The sequence below is a fragment of the Mercenaria mercenaria genome, chromosome 18 (genome assembly GCF_021730395.1).
Source record: "Mercenaria mercenaria strain notata chromosome 18, MADL_Memer_1, whole genome shotgun sequence".
Taxonomy (NCBI): Eukaryota; Metazoa; Mollusca; class Bivalvia; order Venerida; family Veneridae; genus Mercenaria; species Mercenaria mercenaria.
Genome location: NC_069378.1, coordinates 62,124,797 through 62,138,059, shown reverse-complemented (window position 1 = coordinate 62,138,059; position 13,263 = coordinate 62,124,797). Strand labels below are relative to the sequence as shown.

Genomic DNA, 13,263 nt, shown 5'->3' with positions numbered 1-13,263 from the left:
TACTTGAGGAATGGTGGTGATTAATGAATTAGAATAGGTTACTTGATGAATGGTGGTGATTAATGAATTAGAATAGGTTACTTGAGGAATGGTGGTGATTAACGTATAAGAATAGGTTACTTGATGAATGGTGGTGATTAACGTATTAGAATAGGTTACTTGAGGAATGGTGGTGATTAATGAATTAGAATAGGTTACTTGAGGAATGGTGGTGATTAACGTATAAGAATAAATTACTTGATGAATGGTGGTGACTAACGTATTAGAATAGGTTACTTGAGGAATATTGGTGATTACCGTATTAGAATAGGTTACTTAAGGAATGGTGGTGATTAACGTATTAGAATAGGTTACTTGAGGAATATTGGTGATTACCGTATTAGAATAGGTTACTTAAGGAATGGTGGTGATTAACGTATTAGAATAGGTTACTTGATGAATGGTGGTGATTAACGTATTAGAATAGGTTAGTTGATGAATGGTGGTGATTAATGAATTAGAATAGGTTATTTGAGAATGGTTGTGATTAACGTTTTAGAATAGGCTACCTGAGGAATGGTGGTGACTAACGTATTGGTTTAATGAAATACATTTTAAATTCGTCATTATCTACATTGTTTTAATCTTGATATTTTTAACATTTAATACATCATCCTCTTCAGTAAAAGTTATAAAATTTGCTTTATCTTCTGCTAAAGATTCATTATCATCAAATGTTAATTATGTGTTGTACCGGTTCAATTTCATCCTTAACGCTGCCCATTTATGGCTAAAATTACCCGCCAGAGTATCCATTCTGAAATAGAAATGAAAAGAATAGTCATAATATGATCAGCCAGTTCTACGTGCAGCTTTAATGAAGGTCCCTTTTCAAATTATTTTTCGCTGTATTTATATATTTATTGTTCATTCGACTGTAAGGTTTTTGTCTTCCAATTTTAAAACATGATTAGAAGTACAATGGGCAAGACAGTGCTGATACAAACATTTCAGCTCTATCTTACCTTGTGCTACTTGTATGGACTGCATTCTCTAAATGTAGCAGTTCATGTTGGACATTTGTCATTGTTTCTTGTTTTTAATTATGAACACGCCAAAATCAAGTATTTAATAATAAGCAATAATAGTTTTTCAAAATTTGAACGAAAAAAAAGCATTGCAGCGTTATCTGTATAAATTAAACATTAATTCTTATGAACTTATCAATATATGCATATGATTCATGCAAAAACCCTGCTTGAAGTGCATGTAATAATTTGTTCAGAAAATACGTTCCACCATGTACATGTATTTACTGCAAATTGCTTTATAACAAATCAAAGTGTTACAAAAAATATTTTTCGTGTTTCTTACGAAAGGTTAGATAAAGTATGTAGCAATGAAACTTTATTGCATAGCTTGCCGGTCAATAGGCAGATGTATCCATGTCCGAAGGATTTAAAGCAAATACTTTGACTAATGACCGGCAATACGTTTAATAAGTCTTTTATAAGCCTTCAAGACACTTGAAATAAGTAAATTCGTCAGTGTTTATTTTTTTCTCCAAAAAAAAAAAAAAAAACAAAGACAAATATCAAACAGGGAATGCCATGCAACAAAAACGCAGCTTCCTCAAAACGAAACCCTCAGCACACAGACGCGTGCACACACACACACACACACACACAGAGCCAACACACAAGGGACATGGTTTATGGTGCGCAACCAACCTCACTATTACCCCCACCATGTTCCAAAGACACCTGACAGTGTAAATAAAAGTAATCCCCTCCAGGTGAATCTCTTACACACGTAATGGAAACAAAAAGGCATGGCATGTAGGGAACAGCAAAATTTACAGTTGAATTAAAGACCAGTCAAAAGTAGAAAGGTAAACTCTGGATCTGCGAACTATCTGAGGTCATGAAACAAACTGAATCGTTACCTGTGTTTCACATTCAGGAGGGATGTATGTAAGCCTTGGATCGTTAGGAGAAATTAGCTGTATCTCACAACTATTGGCTTGCATTCGAGTTGGCTGACCTGCTGTTACATTGAAATATCCTGAAATATTCCGCAGTAAACTGTCGTTATATCCATTTGTATTAATTGCTAATAAAATGAAATACTGAGAGAAAAGAAAGAAGAAATTACAGTGAAATAAAATTAAATGTTTCCTGTTTTAAAGCAGTAAAAGAATCAGGGTTTTTTCCTACTGGTACTAAATTACTGTGGATTGCAAAAGAATATGAGTTATAAATACTAGACAAGAATTTCTTGCAAAAGGTACTTCATTAAAATATAGTTATCACATATTACAACTGTAATAAATCTTTGCTTCAACTCTTTTAATAAATTCAATATGAAAAGAAAAATCGTGTAATATCCTCTATATTTATATCAATACTTATATGACAGACGCTCAGTCATGATAAAATGTAATTATCATCAAACTGTTTGACATTTTTTCGACAGAGATATTGTTACGTCACGACAACGTGAGGCCATGGCGTTGTGCATGTAGATTAAAACGGCTAGTATCTGGTTGAAACAACGAACAATTATTGAACGGATAGAAGATGTATTTGTATCACATGTACAATCAAAATATATGTCACTCATGAACATCATGATTGACATTTTCATTAATGGCTACAATTATAAAGCTTACAGGGATAAATTGACGCACTAAGCACAAACCAAACTTCCAGCTCGTTGCACACATTACGTACCTGAGATAACATAGAATGCATCTTTGATAAAGTCAACTCCACACCACGGGACGGTATCACCTGCTGTAAGTACCCTATCTGTATCTAAGTTCTCAAATGGCACCTAAAAGGTAAACATCAGCACTGTAAGTGAACAATATGAGAGTGTGTAAAAGATGTTACACGTTTGGTCATCTGTATAACAAAAAAGGGCACACATATAGGTTCACAGGGAAGCTACAGTGACACAACTTCAGTTCGAACAATGGATCTCAAATATAGTAACCTGCATTCACATATTTTTGGTTTCACAGACACAATTATAATGTAAATTACATAAAATTGGAGAAACTAATGCTAATGCAGGAGGCAAAGCTGCATTTTTGCAATATGTAGCTGGCCGCATTATAAAGTATATATTTTAGAGAGTATACAAGCAGAAAACTACAACTAATAATACATGGTAATTGATTACAATTTGCATCCGGGGATGAAAGCAGTAAAGATAATTAATAATAGAAAATATTTGTAGTTATGATTGTTTCCAACAATTAAGTAAAGTAAATTGTCTTACAGCTCTATACATTCTGAGTAAATCCACCCGATAAACTTTGTATAGACCTTCAACTGTACCACTGTCCTTGACCTTTAACGCTACAGCTACAAATACGTAAGAAATAAATTGACATTGTTTGATAAAATTTGATAAGCGAACAATGTAAAAACATCCAATGGTATAGTTTATACAGATCAAACATATTTAACTTGGCAAAAAGAAGATAACAAAGAAAACAGAGCTGTATTTATAATTAAACATCTTGTATTAAAAGTGATACACAAAGTAATACACACTAATTATGTGTTAGTTACAACGTATGTGATGCATAGTACTGTTATAACACATAGCGTAATAAATTCTATGTTTACATAAACTGTAGGTAGTAATTATTCATATCTTCAAATTTAAAATGCAGGTCCAGTATAATTTCAAACAATATCAAATAGTCAGTGTACAGAGAAAATATCGTGTCAAACAAATGAGTGCAATATAGGCGATATATTACAGAAGAAATGTTAAAAAATATAAAATATATTTTATGTCTTTGGAAACTTCATGTTCACTGAACATTCAAGGAAAATAGCTAATAAAAACAGAAAATCAAATTACGGTAAAAATGAAGATTCAATTTCTTGGAATATTTCAAGAACAAATTCATTCTTACCAAAATCACTCTTGCAGAAGTAAATTTCAGGCCTCTCCATGCACAGGCATGATGAGGCGGAATCTATAACGCCGGCCAGGACCAACAATGCTAAACCCACTGATCTGTACATCTATAAACATAAAAGAGAAGAAAGTTATAATGTCTTTGATAGTTAACTGAACTTGATTAAAGCATGTTTGTAAGTTACGCTTAAGGACACTTTCCATTTTTAAATCGGATTATAGTGTATGCGCAGGACTTTCTTAACATTTAAAGTGTACATTTGTGGTTGTACATCAAAGATAAACAGAAAGAGGTTATCATAAGTTTAGGAGCATGTTTTGTTGTTGAATGAAAATGAGACATTAGGTTGTTTACTGCTAGTTTTAGCAAACATAATACAATTACTTGCAAGCCGACGTTTTATTTTAAAAAGAAATAAGAAAAACGAAAACAAAAAAGTAATTTTATCGCACTGATAAGAACAGTGGAAAGGAGTTGCTGGTATGGGAGTATTTGTTATTGCTCACATTCCAAATACTATTTTTTCTTGGAATATCTCTAAAGCATATACTTAAATGATTTTGAAATTTAAAACAAGTCAGCTCATAAAATACAAAAGCTGAAACTCACAGGCCGCCCAACATGAGATAAGCAAAAATGTAGCGGGCTCAGTTAATTGAGACTGTTCATGGGCGGTAGTGAAAATGCAATCTACCGTCTTGGACCTCTAGACTCGGGCTGAGTAGAACTTAACATTTATATATGTTCCAAGTACAAAAATATAAGTTAGGAAAAGCCGCAGACATATTCATACGGCGATGTACCTGGAGTATTCAAAATACAAATAACTTTATGACATTTGTCAAAGGAAACACGACCGTACAATCTACCATAATAAATCATTTTGACAACATTAAACTGTCCTAGAACTGACATTTACTTAACAGACGCACCCATTTGGTTTTTGCTATTATTTTGTTTGTTATAGGTTTTTATGTTTCTACATGTCTAGTTTTTACAACACTATCACATGAATAGTATTTTTTCTGGTTTTATGCTTAACATTCCAAATTATTGACACCAAAATAACCTTAAGCACGTGTGAGTACCTAGATTCCTTAAATGTCAGCCCGAGCTGCTCTAAAACCAAAAATAAAATCAAAGAAACTCATAAAAATGTAAAAGAAATATTTCTTGACAAACAGATCATGCACTCACTAACATAATTAAACATTAAACGCAGTCTAAAGCCGAGAAATGCTAGTTTGGTTTGTATACTGTCGAAACCCCAAATCACAACGTGTTTTGACTTCATTAAATATCAATTAAATATCATTTATAAGGCAAAAAGTAACAAAATCAAGTAAAATGACGTCAGAAACATTAGGTTACATTTTCCCGCACTATTTTCCCGCATTATTATTATTTTGATAAACAAATAAATACATAGATGTCCGTTCTTACAAATACTGCTATTGTGAAAAAATAGGGTTATTTTTTTTTTTAGTAGCTCGACCTGGGGTGCCGGAGTGGGTTTTGCCAGATCGGATCTCACGAAGCGCGCACGGCACGAGTTTGATCCATCTTTGTGAAATCCACGAGAGCTGAATACAAAATCCAAGAATTAGCTACTGTTGTAATAACCATTTTATTACATACGTTTTAAAAGAAAAAAAATATGTAATAAAAAAGGAACTGGAAAATATGTTTGATATATAAATGTGAAACTAGATTTAGCATAATCTATTTTACTGTGATATTTATTGAAATATTGCACTGAAACCACTAGATGAAAACAAACAGGTGATACCTGCTAGCTAAATGCATAAAAACATGTCAATGAAATTTACACTTACTATCTACTTTCACGGTTGTCCTTTATCCAGGTTCAATGCCAAACTGAAAATTCAAGTTTCTACGCTGAAGATTATAAGCGGTCTGTGCGGAGTAATAAATAAGGTTCTTTAAATAGATGCATATTTATGCATATAATTTGTACACACTATGCTGTCATTAAACGTCAAATAAGCAGAAATCTCAAAATAAACTCGAAAATATTTCTATAAATGTCTAATATATCATGGTCCGCCTTAACGTTGATGTCTCATTATAATTGATCGTGCAGTTGTTGCAATTAATCTATGTATATAACGATATTTTAATATGCATGGTTACATCTATTTCCTAAACTAAAAAGCAAATTTGATTGTTCCACGAAATTGTAATTACTTTTAAAACTGCTACTTTATATTAGGCTATTTTACATTATGTATGACTTATGATATTTCCCGTTTTCCTTTAATACGAATTTCTTACACTCAAGAACTTTGAAGAAGAGGGTGGTATATCGACTTGCTTGTTGTCAACCGGTCGGCCTCTGGGTCCGTTGGTCGGTCAATAGGTCAAAGGTCAAGATTACAGCGATTCTAGACTGAAAACACCATACAAAATTACATACTCAGTAACTTCCTACAGGCCGCCATTGGCAGGCTCCTCCCTCCAAAATAAAATCTATGATACAGCTAAAATCATTGTTATTTATTAAATTCTTTAAAATGTGATTTGAGCTATTAATAATTTTGCGAGCACACATGATCCCATCCCTCCACCTCAATGATACCGACGCAGAATTAGAGTGAGCGTACGGGTTAATGTCATTGTCGCTGACAATGACCTAGGATGTAGAATCCAGATTCTTCACACATCATGCTTAACAGTATAGTAAAGTACATTGAAACACAATGGATGGATCCGGGCTGTCAATCAAACTAATTGTTATCTATGATATTGACCAATAAGATAACGCGGATTATTCAGTGCACTTACCTTGTTGCTAACCAGCCATTGCTTCCCACAAGCTTTCACTTAGAAACCATTACTGACTTATTGTTTTAAGTTTGTAAATTTTTTTTCGAAGGAAGTGGTGTTGAGGTGGGCGTTAGGAATATGTAATGCCGACGAGCGGTACCCGGAAAGGCTAGAAGTGGGAAGATTTATTTTTTCCGTAAACCAAAGGCCGATTTAGAAAAATGTAAGCGTTGAACATTAATCGAATCAATAAGCAATCTTACTTAGAATACCAACATCATTATTCAAAAATATAAATAAGATTTGGACAGTGCACGGCACATTAACTTTATTTCAAAGATAAAACATAAGCTTTTATTAATCAGACATTAAATCAAGAGCATGAAGTTAAACATTCGGGAGTGAATTTTACTATTTCTCATTATTTATTATGTTATGTTATGTCTTTCATATTTGTAGACAGCAAGTATGACAACAGTATCCCTTGTTTCGACATCATTCTGTTTTATTCAAGGAAGTCTGACAATTGACAAGTTTAAACTGATTTTCCTGTCAAGCGCTTGCTTTTAAATACAATTTGAAAAAAATAAATCTACGCACATGTCGATGCGGTTTAGAATGTCGCTGATTTTTTTCCCATATGTTTATTTTACCTTACGGCTGTCATAAACTATTTATAACTACCATTAATACTATGATACAATAAATGCAAATGGATTCATTTATCTGTTTGTTTTCTCTTTTTTCATTTTTATTTTTTGTTTTGCTTGCAAAATGAAGACATATTTAATTATATGAACTGTCAAGTAAACATATCACAGGTTTTCGTTTCCTTGTTTCCACCGGTGTAACAAAAACATGGTTAATAGGTTTTGGCAAGATCTTTGTCCCTTTTGGTTTGTACCATTGCTCTGACAGACTTGTTTAACTTTGCTGGTCTGGAATTTGTTTAATTTAATTGTGGAGGAGATTTAATCAGCCCTATGATATGCAAGCAATGTCCGACCGCACTGAAAATAAAATTAATATGACTACTAAATGTTCAAAATTTTGTAATTTTTCTCGCAAAAATTAGTTCTGAAATATACACCAAGCATGGACATATGTTTTAAGACAACTGCATGGTATTTTACAAATGTATATTATAATGTAATGGGAATAATTAATTTAATTGATATCACAGCGGTGATCGACAAGTCAACAATCAATTGCAACAGCAGCGCGATCGCAAAACATACTTGTAAAATAAGAACAGTAGAGTATTACGCAACGTTAATATAAAGCTATTGAACCAATTAATAAATTTCTTTATCTGTTGAAAATGTTATCTTGATGTAAGAAATTACTTACACCATAAGTGACTGCACATGATGTTTGATATTTTTATCGTATAAGCCTAGCGTGGAAATACAGTCTCTATAAGACAGAAGTGGACATACTACTTTGTTCAAATAATTAACTAGTATATAGTAATCTAAGACGTAATTTCTTTTCACATGTTGCTTAAAAGATAACTAAGATTATAATTATACCATGTATTTGCATAAGGACTCAATATTTTTCCTGTCAGGAATATCTAGCAAAGACGGAAAGTGTTTTTTCTTTGATAACGCCAGCATTTGGCGCTAACTTTACCGTGGTTTCTTCTGAGTCAACCTGAATGTCATGTACATAATCTTTAATAAAACAACTAAGCCTCTTTGACAGCTATCTTTGTGCATTTTGGCTCACATTTTGGTAAGTATTTCACACAGATATCATCTGAAATACTTTCTAGCGAGTCAGTCGCTAATGTACATTAATCCGCCATTTTGAAAGAAGCTTGTGGGAAGCAGCAACAGTAACTAAGGGGCGGAGTTTATTGATTGGTTTACGGATCCATCCATTTATTGAGACTGCAGTAAGATACCAAGTCACAGTAAGAACAATTTCTCGATTTGATTATTTCGAAACACTCGAACGACGATGTATGATCATTCTGACACATGTCAAATTTTACGACTCTTTCTTACTTGTTGTGCATAAATGAAGTATCCGGTAATCAGAAACGTCCAGATTAATACTTACATAAATATTGTTTCAATTCATTTTCTTGAATAATTTAGAAAGTTTGACATTATAATTACACGACATGAAATGTGATGCGATTTAGCTGGCAAGATTATGAAAAATGAAAAATTCACACATCTATTTAACAAAGATTGAAGGCGATTTGAGGAAGGAAAATGATAGTCCTTCTAAATATTGATATAGAATGTGGTTTAAGAAATGATGTATCTCGGGCACAGCTTGTATGTTGAGTCTGATGTGAGTAGCCCGGGCGCTATAAGAAGCTCTTTAACTATTAACATTAATTTTATGCAACTTTCAAACAAAATCACTGTTTGAGATACATATCATATCCGTTCTTAAACGATATCAGTATACATTATGCTCTGAATGGCTCAGAGTTTTGTGTGAATATTTGGCACAATTTTGATACAGTGTATTTTGATGTAATGATCCTACTCGCCCTGTACACTGTATACAACATTAGGTTAGGAAATGACAAATGTAGATATGTATCCAAATGTAGGCTTACCAGATCCACAAAATGTGTTTAAAAGCAGCGTGACAGCAAGAAAAACATAAGTCCTAAGTTTTAGACAAGGAAATGCCACTGACTGTGCTAAAAGAGGATATTCTGTAGCAGAAACAAGGTCCTCGTGTAGATGGACTAGCAATGCATTCCAAAACCGCCAGGAGCTCTGTATATAACTTTTAAAAACTACATTCTGCATGTTTGGTACAATTTTCACATGCTTGGATCGAACCCGCGTCCTCCCGCACTCGAAGCGGACGCCCTACCACTAGGCTAACGAGGCGGTTAAAAGAACAACACAGTTCTGGTCGTTTATTTAAAACGTTTAAACTACATATATTTTGTATGAAAATTTGAATCTAGTTCCTTTGAATTACTTTTTTGTTGGTTTGCTTTAACTTCATCGTATTTTCACAGCTTTCTATTTTTACCTAAGTATGCATGCGGGCATTCAATATAATATACTTTATATAGGTTTAGTAATAAATTATTACCAGCTTGCAGTGTTCTTATCTAAAATAATTTAACCTTTAAAGTTTTATTGTCATATGGAAATTGCCATACATTTTCCTAATTTCCTAATTTGTAATCATTGACATACTGCTATTCCGATTTGAAACTATAATACCATTGTTGTAATGTAAGTTTGACTTGATTTTGACAAATTTTGATTGTAACGATGAAATTGATGAAATATTTCTCCTGTTAAAAAGCCGAAAAGATACTTATTTTATATCTGGAAGACTACCTGGTTGTGATAATATGACGTATATGTTTATTCGTCAAAGTTGATATTTAATAGTTGAAAGAATGGGTCATTACAAATGACACTTGTTACACTGGAACAGGCTACCTAAACTACTAGTAGTCATATAAGTCATGTCTGTAGAAATGGCTAAGTATAGCTCTGTGATTAACAGACACGCGAGAACATCATTTATTCTTTTCCTTTCATAGTCAGATTCAATATTTTTTCCATGATAATTGTCATCCCTTATTCGCTGAAATTGATTTTATCTCTTGTTTCCTTTATATATGGATGTTCTTTCCCGTTTTGAAATGTACTGTCACTTTTAATCTGGTGCATTTGCACTATTTTCAGTCTTAATCACGGTTCCTGACACGTCAGCAAAAGTCAATGTCTAGTTTTTTGAAACATGATTTAGTACATATATTTTGGTAACAGTTGTTAACTGTTTCTTTTACAATAATTTCGGTCTTTGTAGTATATCTACGTATCTAATGGACAAAATATGCAAATGGTGCTTAGCTGATATTTTAACATATATTCGGTCATGTAACTCAAAACATATATCAGGATTTTAAAATATTTAAGTAATGTGCGATACAAATAAGACCTTATAATTACTTTTGTAAATTAAAGAAGAGTGTTGTAGATGATATTTCAAATATATAATGACTATATTTCAATTTTTCACTTTAACATTGCTCATTCGCTTACTCAGGAAAATCCCTATCACGAATTCGATAGATAAAAGTCGTTATAGTAGTAGAAAAAGTGATTTATACTTTTTTTTTAAACCTTTGTTTTTTTATTTATGTTTTAATTACATGTTTTCAAAGACAATTGAAAATATTCAAAATGCAGTAATACAGCACTAGGGTAAACAACGAACTGAAATATGGAAAAAAGATGATGCTTGAAATAACCTTCAGAACATTTTGTAGTATGCATTTAGCATCATTCTTATACTGAACTATGTTTCTGTTTCGCAACAACAGACGTGGACGCCTCGATATGTTGACTACACTAGTACTGGCAATACACCAGAGAGGAATTTAACCTACACGAAATTTTCGAGTGTTTTCGTGACTATGCATTCATAAAACGATGTGTTTACACAGAGCTGATGGCTGGTCACCTTTAAACAGAAATTTATTTAATAATATTTCTACCTAAATATATAAATATATTCCAGGAAAAATGAATGATTATGGTGGTTAATTTGAAAGAGAAACTACAAAAAAAAAGAAACGAAAAAAAAAAAAACAAAAAAAAAAAAAAAAAAACACTTACCTCGATTCGAACCTACGGCCCGCAAAATTCGACATTTCAAACATCAATGCTTACCATTGTGCTACCGGGACAGACAGACGTGTTGCAATAAAATGTACCCAATATTATTGTTTATGTAACCTGCTTTACCTATTTTGTTAGTTTTATAAGTTTAGAAAACATAAGCAAACGTGACGTCATTCCGAAGTTATCAGACACCGACTGTATATATGTGCACGATAAATATAAACACAGCAGCACATACACAACGTAAAACATATAGACAACCAGCATAAAACTAGAATTTCAAAATAAAAGAACACGATGGGACATTGGCTGGGATAGGTCAGTTGTAAGACATCAATTGGAAGTTTAAACCACTTAACAGTGTATCCCATTTCAGTAGTTATCACCACCATGTTCAAAAGCCACAAAAAGTAACAATAAAGAGATGATAAACAAGGGAAATGATCACACTGGAAGACACAGCAGTGTTTAAATGGACGCATATACTATTGTAGAAATACAGACAGAAATACTTACACAAGGCAAACACACAAGAAACGAGAACAAAACAAAGAAAAACACGGTTGGTCGGTCAATTGGAAGACTGCCACGGGGAAAGATTAACTAAATATAATGAAGGTGCAGGATCTAAGATAACTAAATGAACTGTTAGTGATGTATTTATTCAACATACACCAACATAAAGAAATGATAATGTCATTTTGACGTCTACAAAAACAACTGAATGGTTGAAATGTGTTTGACATGATTGCGGAAATGTCCTTTGCTACACCGATTCAGTATAATAGCAGATATAATTCATTATCATGATTGCATGATATTACTCATTTACATTACAATAAGATATGATCTTGGACCTATTTCAGGCTTGTATTGTTTCTGTAAAATGTCCATGTGATTTTACAGCCCTTGTTACAGCGACTTGCTTATCATGTTTTATTGCTTATCAGTAATGTCATCGAGTTATAAATGTGCGAAACATTTAATAAATCATTGATAAAAATAATATGTTATCTGTTCATTAATTGAAATCATGTGTAAGTATAATAATGGAACAGGTCGCCAAACACAACATAAAATAAAAAAAAATTGCAGGCTCGGTTTGTTGAGTGAAATGGAAATTGCAAATTACCGCTTACAATCTGTAGCCTCTGGTTAATAAAATCTCAACATTTATACATTTAACTTTAACTTCTTAGATTTACCGGAACATGTATTCATACAGCTGTGCACATGGAGCCCAGTGCAATAGCATGAAAAGCAGCGTATGGTCCCTAGTTAGTTAATAAGATTTTGCCCCTGACGAGAAAACAATGGGGCGAAACTAAACAAACTGGAATTAAGATTTGAGGCTATAGAGTTTGCTTATCACATGAACAACCCAAAAATTAAAAAGGAAAAATTTAAAACACAGGCATTATATCCAATGATCGGTATTTAGTTTTGTTGAATACGGATCTTTATATGTATATTTCTAGATTTCTAGATCATTTATCATGATAGTTCATCAAAACAACTCATTCTTGTTCATTGTATCTTAATTAAAAAAAATCTAAATTAGGCACAATGTGTCAGTAAAAGCACACGACTATATAAGACGTCCACTGCCTCGGTAGCCTAGTGGTACAGTGCCCACTTCGAGTGTGGGAGGTCATGGGTTCGATCCTAGCGTACGTTCTACCAAATACGTAAAAATGGTACCAGTAGCTTCCTTGCTTGGCACTCAGGATTAAGACGATAATGCTAGAGCTGGTCACCCCGGTGTCTATATTATAGAGTATGATATTCCATTGGGGCAGCACTGTAAAGTTTGACATTTTTCTCACTACAAGTAGACACCGTCGTTTATATAACTGTAAATGTTTCAAAAAAGACGTTAAACTCATGCACGCAAGCACGCATTTTAATAACTCTGTGAAAACCCTGACTTTA

The 13,263-nt window shown here is 32.9% G+C and overlaps 1 protein-coding gene across 1 annotated transcript; it reads right to left on the bottom strand.

The window, feature by feature from the left end:
• Nucleotides 1-602: 602 nt before the first annotated feature.
• LOC123539134 (uncharacterized) lies at nt 603-5,898 on the bottom strand. Its single transcript, XM_045323624.2, has 6 exons — nt 5,755-5,898; nt 3,914-4,025; nt 3,265-3,350; nt 2,712-2,814; nt 1,925-2,043; nt 603-796 (listed from the first exon to the last, which is right to left on the bottom strand). Exons 2-6 carry the CDS (start codon nt 4,023-4,025, stop codon nt 776-778), a joined length of 441 nt encoding a protein of 146 aa, XP_045179559.2. The 5' UTR covers nt 5,755-5,898; the 3' UTR covers nt 603-775.
• Between the last annotated feature and the right edge of the window lie 7,365 nt (nt 5,899-13,263).